Source organism: Oncorhynchus mykiss, chromosome 6, assembly GCF_013265735.2.
Source record: "Oncorhynchus mykiss isolate Arlee chromosome 6, USDA_OmykA_1.1, whole genome shotgun sequence".
Classification (NCBI taxonomy): domain Eukaryota; kingdom Metazoa; phylum Chordata; class Actinopteri; order Salmoniformes; family Salmonidae; genus Oncorhynchus; species Oncorhynchus mykiss.
The window spans coordinates 49,779,313-49,794,957 of NC_048570.1; the positions used below are offsets into that span (position 1 = coordinate 49,779,313).

At 42.4% G+C, this 15,645-nt stretch overlaps 1 protein-coding gene across 5 annotated transcripts in view; it reads right to left on the minus strand.

Moving 5' to 3' along the window:
* The window catches only part of ddx31 (DEAD (Asp-Glu-Ala-Asp) box polypeptide 31), a 53,608-nt gene that overhangs the window by 19,684 nt on the left and 18,279 nt on the right, over nucleotides 1-15,645 (minus strand). For all 5 annotated transcript variants that reach the window (XM_021606694.2, XM_021606692.2, XM_021606693.2 and 2 more), the window contains exons 13-20: nucleotides 11,784-12,001; nucleotides 10,357-10,509; nucleotides 9,544-9,603; nucleotides 8,408-8,458; nucleotides 8,163-8,302; nucleotides 6,915-6,999; nucleotides 6,667-6,778; nucleotides 5,990-6,173 (exon numbers count right to left, since the gene is read on the minus strand). In XM_021606694.2, the coding sequence (XP_021462369.2) occupies nucleotides 5,990-6,173; nucleotides 6,667-6,778; nucleotides 6,915-6,999; nucleotides 8,163-8,302; nucleotides 8,408-8,458; nucleotides 9,544-9,603; nucleotides 10,357-10,509; nucleotides 11,784-12,001 (1,003 nt within the window). The remainder of the gene's footprint in view (nucleotides 1-5,989; nucleotides 6,174-6,666; nucleotides 6,779-6,914; nucleotides 7,000-8,162; nucleotides 8,303-8,407; nucleotides 8,459-9,543; nucleotides 9,604-10,356; nucleotides 10,510-11,783; nucleotides 12,002-15,645) is intronic.

Genomic DNA, 15,645 nt, shown 5'->3' on the forward strand with positions numbered 1-15,645 from the left:
ATACTGAAATATCCCATTTACATACAGTATCAGTCAAGTTTGGACACCTACTCATTCAAGGCTTTTTCTTTATTTTTACTTTCTTCTACATTGTAGAATAAAATTGGACATTAAAACTATGAAATAACACATATGGAATCATGAAGTAACCAATAAAAGTGGTATGTAAATCAAACTATATTTTATATTTGAGATACCACAGAGTAGCCACCCTTTGCCTTGACAGCTTTGCACACTTGGCATTCTCTCAACCAGCTTAACCTGGAATGCTTTTCCAAAAATCTTGGAGTTCCCACATATGCTGAGCACTTGTTGGCTGCTTTTCCTTCACAACTGCAGTGCAACTCATCCCAAACCATCTCAATTGGGTTGAGGACAGGTGACTGGAGGCCAGGTCATCTGATACAGTACTCCATCACTCTCCTTCTTGGTCAAACAGCCCTTACACAGCCTGGGAGGTGTGTTGGATCATTTTCCTGTTGAAAAACAAATGATAGTACCACTAAGCGCAAACCAGATGGTATGGCGTATCGCTGCAGAACACTGTGGTAGCCATGCTGGTTAAGTGTGCCTTGAATTCTAAATAAAATCACTGACAGTGTCACCAGCAAAGCACCCCCACACCTCCTCCTGGGAACCACACATGCGGAGATCATCCATTCACCTGCTCCGGGTCTTACAAAGACAAGGCGGTTGGAAGCAAAAATCTCAAATTTGGCCCAAGCAAGTCTCTTATTATTGGTATTCTTCAGTTGTGGTTTCTTTGCAGAAATTCGACCATGAAGGCCTGATTTACGCAGTCTCCTCTGAACAGTTGATGTTGAGATGTGTCTTTCACTTGAACTCTGTGAAGCATTTATTTGGGCTGCAATTTCTGAAGCTGGTAACTGTAATGAACTTATCCTCTGCAGCAGAGGTAACTCTAGGTCTTCCTATCTTGTGGCGGTCCTCATGAGAGCCAGTTTCATCATAGCGCTTGATGGTTTTTACGAATGCGCTTGAAGAAACGTTAAAAGTTCTTTACATTTTCTGATTTGACTGACCATGTCTTCAAGTAATGGACTGTTGTTTCGCTTTGCTTTGCTTATTTGAGCTGTTCTTGCCATATTAACTTTTTTAACCCCTACCTTGTCAAAACACAACTGATTGGCTCAAATGCATTTAAAGAAAGAAATTCCACAAATGTACTTTTAACAAGGCACAGACAGATGTTAATTGAAATGCATTCCAGGTGACTACCTGGTCAGAGTCTTTAGGTGCCTTTTGACAAACTCCAAGTGGGCTGTGATGTACTGGGCGGCAGGGTAGCCTAGCGGTTAGAGTGTTGGACTAGTAATCGGAAGGTTGCAAGTTCAAACCCCCGAGCTCACAAGGTACAAATCTGTTGTTCTGCCCCTGAACAGGCAGTTATATCCACTGTTCCTAGGCTGTCATTGAAAAAAATAATTTGTTCTTATTGCCTAGTTAAATAAATGTATAAAAAAAATGTACCTTTTACTGAGGAGTGGCTTCCGTCTGGCCACGCTACCATAAAGGCCTGATTATTGTCTGCATCTCCGAGTGCTGCAGAGATGGTTGTCCTTCTGGAAGATTCTCCCATCTCCACAGAGGAATACTAGAGCTCTGTCAGAGTGACCATCGGCTTCTTGGTCACCTCCCTGACGAAGGCCCTTCTCCCCCGATTGCTCATTTTGGCAGTCCTGATCGTTCCAAATTTCTTTCATTTAACTTCATGGATATAGGGGGCGCTCTTAATTTTTGGATGAAAAACGTTCCCGTATTAAACAAGATATTTTGTCACGAAAAGATGCTCGACTATGCATATAATTGACAGCTTTGGAAATAAAACACTGACGTTTCCAAAACTGCAAAGATATTGTCTGTGAGTGCCACAGAACTGATGCTACAGGCGAAACCAAGATGAAATTTCAAACAGGAAGTGCCCCAGATTTTGAAGGCGCTGTGTTCCAATGTCTCCTTATATGGCTGTGAATGGGCCACGAATGAGCTTACACTTTCTGTCGTTTCCCCAAGGTGTCTGCAGCATTGTGACGTATTTGTAGGCATATCATTGGAAGATTGACCATAAGACACTACATTTACCAGGTGGTCGCTTGGTGTCCTCCGTCGCAATTATTGCGTAATCTCCAGCTGCAGTACTTTTCCGTTTGCTACTGAGGAGAAACCCAACTGCCACGAATGATTTATCATCGAATAGATATGTGAAAAACACCTTGAGGATTGATTCTAAACAACGTTTGCCATGTTTCTGTCGATATTATGGAGTTAATTTGGAAAAAAGTTTGGCGTTGTAATGACTGAATTTTCTGTTTTTTTTCTTAGCCAAACGTGATGAACAAAACGGAGCGATTTCTCCTACACAAATAATATTTTTGGAAAAACTGAACATTTGCTATCTAACTGAGAGTCTCCTCATTGAAAACATCCGAAGTTCTTCAAAGGTAAATTATTTTATTTGAATGCTTTTCTTGTTTTTGTGAAAATGTTGCCTGCTGAATGCTAGGCTTAATGCTATGCTAGCTATCAATACTCTTACACAAATCTCTAAAAACCTGTTTTCGCTTTATTATTATGGTGTAGTGTGTGTAAATCGAGGATTTATTTTTTTAAATTCCATTTTAGAATAAGGTACCAAAATGTGGAAAAAGGGGTCTGAAAACTTTTTGAAGGCATTGTACTTCCATACATTTTTTCAACTGTTACCAAGGGACCTTCAGTCAAGTCTTGTATGGCCTGTACATGTTCATTAGAGTCAATTAGTGTGTAGCCAAAAACGGTTCGGACGCCACAGACAGCAGTTGGCAGATCGTCTGAACCGACATCAGACGAGTCTCCTGACACTTGGGTCACGCGGGTGTGCGGAAATCGACTCTAGGGGGTTAACAGTATTTCCGTACACAGAGTGAGTCCATGCAGCGTATTATGTAACTTAAGCACTTTTTTTACAACTGAACTTATTTAGGCTTGTCAAAACAAAGGGTTTAAATACCCGACTCAAGACATTTCTTAAAATATTATTCCACTCTGACATTATGGGGTATTGTGTGTAGGCCAGTGACACAATCTCAATTTAATAAATGTTTTATTCAGGCTGTAACAAAACATTCTAAATGCTTACTCTATAATAATACACTAAATCAAGATGGCACATTACACATATTGAAATATATTGAGCCAAAAATGACAAACAGCCTAGAACTGGCAAATAGAATGCAATTGAATGAACATACAATTGACTTCAATGTGATTTTAATATACAGGCCTACGTAGCCCATTTATCTTTTGCAGTCATCTCTGTTTTCACTTCAAACAATTTTATTCTTTACTTGTTTGTAACAATTGCAAAGAAATTGGCAACGTTGTATTTGTAGTCAACTTCGTTCTGAAGTTATCGGCGGTCACAGCGCGGCGGAAAACTCTTAATTCTGTGTTTAGCTGAGCTCTTCTGTGTATAAAGTGACTGGGAAGGGCAAAAAAGCATCCAAGGCAGTCGGTAAATAACAAACGTTTTCAAGTGCAACTTTAGTAATAATGGTTTTGGGAAACAACCGAAGATGGTAAGACGGTTCTAGCAATGATCTTAATGCTATGAAGACTTTGGGAAACGAGTCCCAAGACCCTGGTCAAAAGTAGTGCACTATATAGGGAATAAGGTGCCACTTGAGACACACACAGGAAAAAAACATGAACCACACTCTTACATCAAGGTGATGGGCAAGGAATCGTTTTACAAACCTAGCTCACCGAAACCAAATGAACCAAGTTCCACTGAGCTGAACGTCAGTCAGACTGCATATATCTATAGCAGGTGCTAGCTGCTAGCTTGCTGTAGAAGTGAGAGCCCACGCTAATCAGTCCAAGCAGCGCAGAATATACTAACATGTCTCCCACAATCAGCAGGCTAATGAGCACTATGGCACCCTGCTGAGCTGACCCTCCTTCCCTCTCTCCGGCTGTGCTGCGCTGCCTGCGTCTGTCTGGAGGGCGAGTCCAGGCCAAGCAGCCAGCCAGAAGTCAGTCAGGCCAGAACCTGAGTGCTAAGCCTCAGGGGAATCCCTCAGATGACCACTAATAGCTGTGTGAGAGTAGAGATGAGTGGAGGCAGGTCCAGTGTCAGACACCCCTAGCAACGGCCCCGCCTGGCCATACGGATCGTCCTCTGGGAGTCTAGACATACAGCCACTCCTCTACACCCAGAGGGACGGGAATGGCAGCTCGCTATGGCTGATATTTCAAATGCAAAAAAAGGGCAGCTTCCTCCATTGCACACATGCAGTTGAAGACAGAAGTCACTAAACTATTTTTTCAACCACTCCACAAATTTCTTGTGAACAAACTATAGTTTCGGCAAGTTGGTTAGAATATCTACTCTTGTGCATGACAAGTAATTTTTCCAACAATTGTTTAAAGACTTTATCTCAAAGGTTATTTCACTTACCTCACTGTATCACAATTCCAGTGGGTCAGAAGTTTACATATACTAATTTGTCTGTGCCTTTAAACAGCTTGGGAAAAACCCAGAAAATGCTGTAGAAGCTTCTGATAGGCTAATTTACATCATTTGAATACCTGTGGATGCATTTCAAGGCCTACCTTCAAACTCAGTGCCTCTTTGCTTGACATCATGGGAAAATCAAAAGAAATTAGCCAAAAACGCAGAAAAAAAATGTGTAGACCTCCACAAGTCTAGTTCATCCAGCAATTGCCAAACCCCTGAAGGTACCACATTCATCTGTACAAACAATAGTATAAGTAGTAAAAGTATAAACACCATGGGACCACGCAGCCATCATACCGCTAAGGAAGGAGACGCGTTCTGTCTCCTAGAGATGAACGTACTTTGCTGCGAAAAGAGCAAATCAATCTCAGAACATCAACAAAGGACCTTATGAAGATGCTGTAGGAAACCGGTACAAAAGTATCTACATCCACAGTAAAACGAGTCCTATATCGACATAACCTGAAAGGCCTCTCAGCAAGGAAGAAGCCACTGCTCCCAAACCGCCATAAAAAAGCCAGACTACAGTTTGCAACTGCACATGGGGACAAAGATTGTACTTTTTTGGAGCAATGTCCCCTGGCCTGATGAAACAAAAATAGAACTGTTTGGCCATAATGACCATCATTATGTTTGGAGGAAAAGGGGCAATGCTTGCAAGCCGAAGAACACCATCCCAACAGTGAAGCACGGGGATGGCAGCATCATGTTGTGGAGGTGCTTTGCTGCAAGAGGGACTGGCGCATTTCACAAAATAGATGGCATCATGAGGGAGGAAAAATGATGTGGATATATTGAAGCAACATCTCAAGACATCAGTCAGGAAGTTAAAGCTTGGTCACAAATGGGTCTTCCAAATAGACAATGACCCAAAGCATATTTCCAAAGTTGTGGCAAAATGGCTTAAGGACAACAAAGTCAAGGTATTGGAGTGGCCATCACAAAGCCCTGACCTCAATCCTATAGAAAATGTGTGGGCAGAACTGAAAAAGTGTGCGCGAGCAAGGAGGCCTACATACCTGACTCAGTTACACCAGCTCTGTCAGGAGGAATTCACCCAACTTATTGCGGGAAGCTTTTGGAAGTTTACCCGAAACATTTGACCCAAGACAAACAATTTAAAGACAATGGTACCAAATTCCACATGAGTATGTAAACTTCTAACCCACTGGGAATGTCATGAAAGAAATAAAAAGCTGAAATAAATTATTCTCTGCTATTATGACATTTCACATTCTTAAAATAAAGTGGTGATCCTAACTGACCTAAAACAGGGAATTTTTACTAGGATTAATGTTAGGAATTGTGAAAAACAGAGTTTAATATATGTAGGTGTATGTCAACTTCCGACTTCAACTGTACATGCTAAACAACACATTTTTACATTAAAAAAAGAAGATGTATGAATGACAGTAAGAAAGTGACAAGACAGTTCAGTAATGCTAGCAGTGCCGCAGTGTTTAGGCTCACCTCTTGCCCTTGGCCTGTCCCTTGTCTTTGTTGGAGCCCTTGGCAGGGGCGGTGACCAGGCCCTGTGGGGCGTCCCTTAGGCCGAAGCTCTTGGCGGCGTGGCCCAGGTGCAGGGCTTTGATATGGAAGATGTGCTTCATGTTGGATGGGTAGGCAGTGTACGCCCGTAGGAAGGACTGCAAGGCTAAAGCAACAGAGGAAAGCGATGAGAGAACGTCACTAAAACGAGGACCACAAAACAGGAGTTTTAACCAGTCAACCAGACAAACTGTTAGTGAGAATACCATTCTCTCATAATGAGGAAGCCGTTCTTTTGATTCTGTACCCAAACTTTCCTGCTGTATACAATATAATGTCAATGATCATGTTAAACATAGAATTCTTCGCTTTTTTTTGTCCGTTTAACCCAGCAATGTTAGGTGAAGTTGGTTTGTAACGCATGGTGATTATGCATTTAACTTGAATTTATTTAATTTTTTACCCATGTGCTTAAATCTTTTTTTTTTTTTTGTGTTATACCCAACTATTTGATTTTTTTAAATGTTAGGATTCTGTTTTAAAAATGGAAAGGGGGAGGTGCCATACTATCCCTCTCCTGCAGTTTTCCTTTGTCTTTAAACTCTCATTTTATTGCCTTGTCTTTTCTTGTGTGCAAATTTTAAACAAATTTAACACACCTCTCTTGGCTGCTTGGACAGAATTGTTATCGTTATGGACAACGTTCTCAAACTCTGTCTGTAGGACAGTTGCCCTTTCCTGCACCTCCTGCTCCGGAGCCCCGGAAGACTTCTACAGACACACACAGGTGCACAACACACACAAGTTATGTGGATTGAACTGACCAGAAGGAAAGCACTTTTAACATTGGTGAAAGCTGAATGTAGTCTTATAAGTATAAAATGTGTTGAGCTTGTTGCTACCTCACCTTGCCGTCATACTTTCCCCTGACTTTGAAGCGGTCGTCCAGCATTAACGTTGACAGAATCATCTCCATCTTCATCTCGGACAGGCTGGAGGAACAGTTGACAACAGGGGTGTATTCATTAGTGCACTGTGCAAACCGTAGCAAACCGTTTTGATGCAGATTTTTTTTTTAAACAAAAACAAGAGTTTCTTATTGGACAAATTCAGGTAGGTCCATTCCATTTTTTGGCCCCTATGGTTACATATGCTTCCTAGTGAATACACCCCAGACACCCTGAGTTCCACTGTGGACTGCTTTCAAAAAACTATCAAGTAAGTACATTTGGGGAAATCCAAACATTGTGACAGCCTCAAACGGGTGATTGTTCTAAAGACACAAAGTAGTGAGACTTTTGTAGTATGACTTTCTATTGGATCTCTCCGGATGTCTTACTCCCTCGTCATAAACCCTTTTAATAAACCTATAGCACAGTGGTTCCCAAACTGTGGGTTCGGCAGGAGGCCACAAACCACAATGGCCTCCCAGATCAATAAAGACAATGGCCTTTTTGAAATGTTAGCCCATTTAAAACAAACTCCTGTGAGTGCACATATCACATGAATATACATTAGACATGGCAAAATGTACAGAATTGCATGAAAATGTGCTTAACCATTTTCTTTGCGCCCCATGACAAAATGTGTAGAATTGCAGAAAATAAGCTTTAAAACTCTCTCCGCCAACAAGAGGGGTGTGAACAGTTTGTGTCATGAACAGTGCTTGTGCCCATAAAAATAGATGTGGGGTGCGGGATGTTCCGCAATGCCCAATGCCCCACCCTAGCAGCAGGCTGTCATGTTGCTTGTGGTAAATTACATTGTGAGCAGTGGCGGTGTGTGATTAGTCTAGTCCTGGTAGGCACATGACCATAGAGGGTGACAGCTCTGCTCAGTGGCTGTCAGTGCTCCCCTTCACAGAGATTGATCTGCCCAGACGATTCAGCCCGGGCTACACTAAGAGCTTGGGAATGAAGCATTAGTGTGTGCGTGCACAAAGTAAAACCATACAGACCACGTGTATGAGAACAGGACTGGGAGAGAAAAGTGTTTCACAGTCTTATATGGAGCATAGAAAAGTACAAATAAGACTAACTTTAGAGTTGGAGACGCAGAGAGACTGTGTGGAGATGTGTCACACAACCATAAAAAGGTTGTGAACATGGCAACACGGGTTAGAGAAGGGATGTTGAGTGATCATCCACAGACCTACCTGATATTGTGATTTGCTAGAGAAGTGACATAGGACATTTCAGCAGGGGTGAGAAAGAGAAGGCTGCTTCCCTTAGCTCCTATACGGGCAGTTCGCCCGACGCGGTGCACGTACTCTGCTGGAGTGGTTGGAGGGTTGTACTGAAACACAGACACACAAATTACTAATTTAAATACAAATATCTGACATTTCACTTGGAAACCCTCTATGGACAGTAATGTCATGTTCTTATATTAGAATTTTACCTGTACAATCCATGTCACCTGAGGCATGTCAAGTCCACGTGCTGCAACATCCTGGAGAAAAAAATAAAAAATAATGAGTTTGATGTCGTGGGCCTCCCAATGCAAGGCTGAAACCAACCCTCTGACTTGTAGGTAAGATTTAAGAAGTAGGTAAGTAGTACTACATTTTCCTGGTCAAATGTGTGCACGCACAGGAGTTTGTTTGAAATGGGCTAACATTTCAAAAAGGCCATTGTCTTTATTGGTCTGGGAGGCCATTGTGGTTTGTGGCCAGCTGCGCTGCTGTAGCGTATAATATAAATAAATAGCTGATATTGGAGTGCTAGGAAGAGGGAAGATGCTGCATTTGGCCTTCGGTTGCCAGTGGCAGGGCCAGGATGAGCTGTGTATTGGCCGGGCACACTGGACTGCCTAGGGAGGGGTGGAGTAGCGATGCTGGCCTGGCCAGCCAGTACAGATGGAGGCCAGTGCTGGGCCCTGCCAAGCCTGTCAGACGGATTAGAACCACTTATTCATTCAGCCTTGTCATTTAGCATTAAGGGGTCTCTCATTCACACACATTTCATTTCCCCAAAATGAAGTTGTCATTGTTGATATTGTTTTGACATCGTGGGACGGTGTGCCTCAGTGGCTGGTTGAAAGAATGCAAGTCCAAACGAATGGCAAAGGACAAATATCTAGGAACTAAGCAATTGAATTGAATGACCAATCAAGTAGTGAAGGAGATGGGGGGGGGGGGTGAGAAACAGAGAGACAGAGGGAGAGAGGGGTGTAAGGAAGGATGACAAGAACTGGCCATGCAACCTTTCACAACATCAAGTGAAAATGATTTTGAGAGGCAACAGTTCTGGGTTTAAGTCCATGGCAAGCTCAGTTGCCTAGGGAACTTTTTAGCAAAATGCCAAAGCTAATGGAAAGAGAAGCTGGGCTGGTTCCCGCAGGGCAGGGATATTATGTATTTTTCTTCCAGCAAACAGGGGCTGATACTCAGGCCACTCGCTGCCTGGGACCCAGGGCTACACAATTTAGACCTGGTACGACAGTCATTATTTAATCTAACGGTTTCCCTCAACCCGCAGGAAGATATCCGGCGTCATTTAGGCCCAGGCAGTGTCTCAAACGTTGAGTTGGCTTACCGTACAGAGCAGAATTCCAGTCTTGCAGAGAGAGAACTCTTGAAAAACTTCTGTCCTTTCCTGTTAAAAATAAAGTTTGTTGTTTAATTTTGTACAGGTAAAAAATGATTTGCCCATATAAGACAACACCAAAATCCATAAAGGGTATTTGTGGAGGACAATCTGTTTCAGGTGCAATAACAGCTGTGTCACCTACCATCCTCGTCACAGGAGCAGTTGTAAGGGGCCCAAGCCTGTGCACTCCTATTACCAAACACATCCATAATAACTCTGTCCGAATCCCAAATGGCATCCTATCCCCAACATAGTGCACTACTTTTGACCAAAGCAGTGCACTATATACGGAATAGGGTGCCATTTGAGACGTAGATCCAGCCTCGATGACAGCCTCTGCCGTCCATACTGCAACCTGACCCATTCCTCTTTAATATATAACCAGAGCTTGTGCCCACTGCCCATCTCCAGTCCCACGCCCCCAGAGGTGCCATATGGGCAGCCCCCGTTGACTGTCATTAGCAGCCTTGGGACAGGGGTGAACACTGGGCAGGGCATTAGCCCTCAGCTCCTCCCCGGGTACAGCCACAGGGCATGGCCTGGTGACTGCCACACTACACCAGCTGGTTAGTAGCAACACAGGGCATGGTATAGCCACTCTCTGACCCTGACTAAAAGCAGCCTTCATTGGAAAGACTGTGCTGCTGCTCCAGAGAAGGCCCTGGAAGTGATGCCTGTGTAACACAAATGTAAAACAGTCCTGTACTAACATGCAACAGTCACATGGGTACATGGTAGGTTAAAAAAGTAGGGTCTCACCTCCTGCTTCATGTTGCCGTGGAGACGGAAGAAGCTGAGCGGAGGCTGCTGTTTGGCTTTTGGCCCAGAGAGCACGGCGTTGAAAAGGATCAGCAGGAACTCCACTGCCTCACAACTCGACACAAACACAATTATCTTGTGACCCTTCTCAAACTGCAGGGGTGAGAGGATAAACACAGCCATAATATAAAATGGGACAATGTGCATATCCTTTACTTTAGGGATGCAAATTTCAGTCACTTTTGCTGCCGAATAAAAAAAATCTCATTAACCGGTTAACAAACAGTAAAAAAAAATCTAAACAGTAAAACGATGTGACCAACAGAAAATACTATTAGAGATCTGTATATAATGACGAGACGCTTATTTATCCGCCCTAACAGTGTTAAAAGGCTTGAAGGCAGGCGACATAGAAACGCATTGGGCTTATTTTGGACAGATTTTGGCGAGAGTGAAACCTCTAGCTTCGCCTCTTGCTCTCTGATACTAGGCATGCACACAAGGACCGGACAGTTTCCCTTACGAGCTTAATGGAAACATGCGCCAAAAGCAAGCCTATTGTCTTATCAGTCAAAATTGAATAGCCAATTATTGAACATGTAACTCCTGTAATGAAGCAGTAGCAAAAATATATATGCAGTGTATATATATATATAAATAAATATTAAAAAAAAGGCATTCAAACATTTGCCAAAATGCAATTCGGGGGAAAACACCACTTGAAACAGCACACCTAATGCGAGCGGTTCCATATGTGACAGAGGAAAATCTCTGTTAGAAACTTAGAAAGAGGGGTGCATAGTAAGTATAACAACTAGGATGCGTTGGTAATATGACTAAGATTGGGCGTTTGGCTTCTGGGAAACGAAAGTTATGAAAACCAATAGAACGGGAGAGAAACACGCAATTTAATTTAGAATCGTTGCACAGTGACTGGGCTTACGAAAAGCAAGTTCCACTCCACTGAGGATCTAATCTTACGCTGTCTGACATGTGGTAGGATATTCCACTCAAACTAGGCTCTGTATGCTGTGCACGTGTCATAAGATGCATGACTAACGAAAATATACACGCGCCAATTCAATTCCACTAAATTATGCAAATTAGCCTGCAGACCAATAAGCACGACTGGTCAAATGTAATTTTCAGAAGCTAACCGATTAACATCCCTACTTAGTTTCCCAGAATGTTAAGACTAATTGAGCTCCCCGATTTAACACGAACAATAAGATAGGTTGATATTTGGGGGTTGGCTATCTGCATGTGGACTGTGCATTCTGGGCAGAAGTTTCTCCCAGGCACAGATGTAGGACCACCTTCACATCCCCCAAGCCTAATCTCAATCTTTAGTGAGAGAAAAGCGAAAACTGACCCAAGATCAGATCAGCATCTAGGGAAAACTACACCCAATACCAGACCCTGCTTACCTTGCACTTGGACAGGATGAAGGCTGCCAGGCAGACCAGCCTTAGTTTGCTGGGAACCACCACCATGTGCTGCTGCAGCCTCTCGGGAACAGCAAAGCGGTCCGACTTGCCCTGGACTGTGGTGGGGTCCGGAGTTAGATCGTTGATCCCCTCAGAGTTCTCTCCCACCTGGATGCTGACCGGCTCCTTCATGCTGATCGCAGCTAACCGGGATAAGCCTGCCAACACAACATTCATTAGAACAGTAAGATAAATCGAGACACAATCTCAATTTAATTCATTTTAAATTCAGCCTGTAACAACAAAATGTGGAATAAGTGAAGGGGTATGAATACTGTCTGAAGGCACTGTACACGCATCTCTATGCCAGGCACACAATGTTAGTGGTGTCATACACTGTCTTGTAAAATATCATACAAAATGTACAATCCAAAGTCCATTGTCACTCCCTAAATATGTACAGTTGAAGTCGAAAGTTTACATACACTAAGGTTGGAGTCATTAAAACTCGTTTTTCAACCACTCCACACATTTCTCGTTAAAAAACTATAGTTTTGGCAAGTCGGTTAGGACATCTACATTGTGCAAGACAAGTAATTTTTCCAACAATTGTTTACAGACAAGATTATTTTGTTTATAATTCACTGTAACACAATTCCAGCGGTCAGTGTGCCTTTAAACAGCTTGGAAAATTCCATGGCTTTAGAAGCTTCTGATGATGATTGACATCATTTGAGTCAATTGGAGGTGTACCTGTGGATGTATTTCAAGGCCTACCTTCAAACTCAGTGCCTCTGACATGGGAAAATCAAAAGAAATCAGCCAACACTTCAGGAAAAAAAAAAAACTGTAGACTTCCACAAGTCTGGTTCATCCTTTGGAGCAATTTCCAAACGCCTGAAGGTACCACGTTCATCTGTACAAACAATAATACGCAAGTATAAACACCATGGGACCATGCAGCCGTCATAGCGCTAAGGAAGGAGACGCGTTCTGTCTCCTAGAGATGAACGTACTTTGGTGCGAAAAGATCAAATCAATCCCAGAACAACGGCAAAGGACCTTGTGAAGATGCTGAGGAAACAGGTACAAAAGTATCTATATCCACAGTAAAACGAGTCCTATATCGACATAACCTGAAAGGCCGCTCAGCAAGGAAGAAGCCACTGCTCCAAAACCGTCATGAAAAAGCAAGACTACGGTGTGCAACTGCACATGGGGACAAAGATCGTACTTTTTGGAGAAATGTCCTCTGCTCTGATGAAACAAAAATAGAACTGTTTGGCCATAATGACCATAGTTATGTTTGGAGGAAAAAGAGGCTTGCAAGCCGAAAAACACTATCCCAACCGTGAAGCACAGGGGTGGCAGCATCATGTTGTGGAGGTGCTTTGCTGCAGGAGGGACTGGTGCACTTCAGAAAATAGATGGCTTCATGAGGAAGGAAAATGATGTGGATATATTGAAGCAACATCTCAAGACATCAGTCAGGAAGTTAAATCTTGGTTGTAAATGGGTCTTCCAAATGGACAAGCATACTTCCAAAGTTGTGGCAAAATGGCTTAAGGACAGCAAAGTCAAGGTATTGGAGTGGCCATCACATAGCCCTGACCTCAATCCTACAGAAAATTTGTGGGCAGAAATGAAAAAACGTGTGTGAGCAAGGAGGCCTTCTAACCTGACTCAGTTACACCAGCTTTGTCAGGAGGAATGGGCTAAATTCACCCAACTTATTGCATGAAGCTTGTGGAAGGCTACCCAAAATGTTTGATCCAAGTTGAACAATTTAAAAAGGCAAGGCTATCAAATACTAACTGAATGTATGTAAACTTCTGACCAACTGGGAATGTGATGAAAGAAATAAAAGCTGATAAATAATTCTCGCAACTATTATTCTGACATTTCACATTCATAAAATAAAGTGGTGATCCTAACTGACCTAAGACAGGGAATTTCTACTAGGATTAAATGTCAGGAATTGTGAAAAACTGAGTTTAAATGTATTCGGCTACGGTGCATTTAAACTGTAAATGCCCCTAAAATATTTTTGGGGTCAGTATGGTGTGTATGGTATGAAAGGTTAAAGGAAATATTCATAGCCTGTTATACATTAAAAAGTATTAGTAAGTTCATAGTATGTGAAGATCTTAAAACATCTAAGGTTAAAAAGATCATGCATTCAGTATTAGTTGATTGATTGATAATTCATATAATTGTGTTAAAGTTCAAATCCATCAAGTGTACAAAGGGTACGAATTGTGAGAGGAATGTGTAAACGTTATATTGATTACTTCATTTTGTGGTGCCTAATGGAAGGGTAAAAATGTTAATCTGTGATCTAAATGCTCTTAATCCATGAGCCTAAGATCGATTGCTCTGGTCTCCACCCAAGTTCCCGGGGAAATCGCAGTCTTTTCTCATTGCACTAAAAGTTATTATTGAGGAAACAAGACCGTATCGCTCTCGTGATTATTTCTCCCCCTTTTCAGGTATGTTATTGATAAAAAAATGTTTAAAAAAAAGAGTAATTTAAATGTAATAACTCGCTAACATGCCAAGAGTGTTTAAGGTGTGTCTTAGTAACATCTTGAGGAAGTTAGAGTTAAGTTTGCAGAGAGTAATATGAGCCCTGCTCGGTTGCAGCGAAGAATAGCTACGTACTGAGAGTAGTTGCCATTTTATGTTGATTGTGAATGAACATGTGCGTTGTTAATAAGATATTTTGCGGTGTTATTTGCATAATGGTTTTTCAAACACTATTGCCTGTTGATAAATTGAGTTATGGTTTACTGATTAAAGCTTTGTGCTTGACAGTTATATTGAAATTAGTATCTGTTTCAGTGAATACTGTTGTGACGTGAATAAGCCTTGTACCCTAACTATCTATTTCCGGTAGATATGTTCGGTAAAATGTGTTACTTTTGTAAAATGATTGCACTAAAAGTTATTGAGGAAACAAGACCGTATCACTCTCGTGATTATTTCTCCCCTTTTTCAGGGGCATAACATGTAACCTTCATTTAACTAGGCAAGTCAGTTAAGAACAAACTCTTATTTACAATGAGCCTACCCCGGCGACACTGGGCCAATTGTGCACCGCCCTATGGGACTCCCAATCACAGCCGGATGTGATAGAGCCTGGATTCGAACCAGGGACTGTAGTTACGCCTCTTGCACTGAGATGCAGTGCCTTAGGCCTCTTCCGTGTGTGTGTTAACTATTTAACTGTACTAGAATGCTTGAAAGGCCGCAAAAATGTGAAATATTTGTTATTGGTATCGTTTTTTTTTGACAAGGAAAATATCGGACATCGGTATCAGCCAAAAATGTCATATTGGTGCATCACTAGACAGTGCATGTTAAAGCAAAAACCAAGACATGAGGTCAAAGGAATTGTCCGTAGAGCACCGAGACAGGATTGTGTCGAGGCACAGATCTGTGAAAGGGTACCAAAAAATGTCTGCAGCATTGAAGGTCCCCAAGAACACAATGGCCTCCATCATTCTTAAATGGGAGAAGTTTGCAACAACCAAGACTCGTCCTAGAGCTGGCAGCCTGGCCAAACTGAGCAATCGGGGGAGAAGGGCCTTGGTCAGGGAGGTGACCAAGAACCTGATGGTCACTGACAGAGCTCTAGAGTTCCTCTGTGGAGATGGGAGAACCTTCCAGAAGGACAACCATCTCCGCAGCACTCCACCAATCAGGCCTTTATGGTAGAGTGACCAGACAGAAGCCACTCCTCAATATAAGGCACATGACAGACCACTAGGAGTTTGTCAAAAGGCACCTAAAGGACTCACACCATGAGAAACAAGACTGTCTGGTCTGATGAAACCAGCTATTGAACTCTTTGTCTGAATGC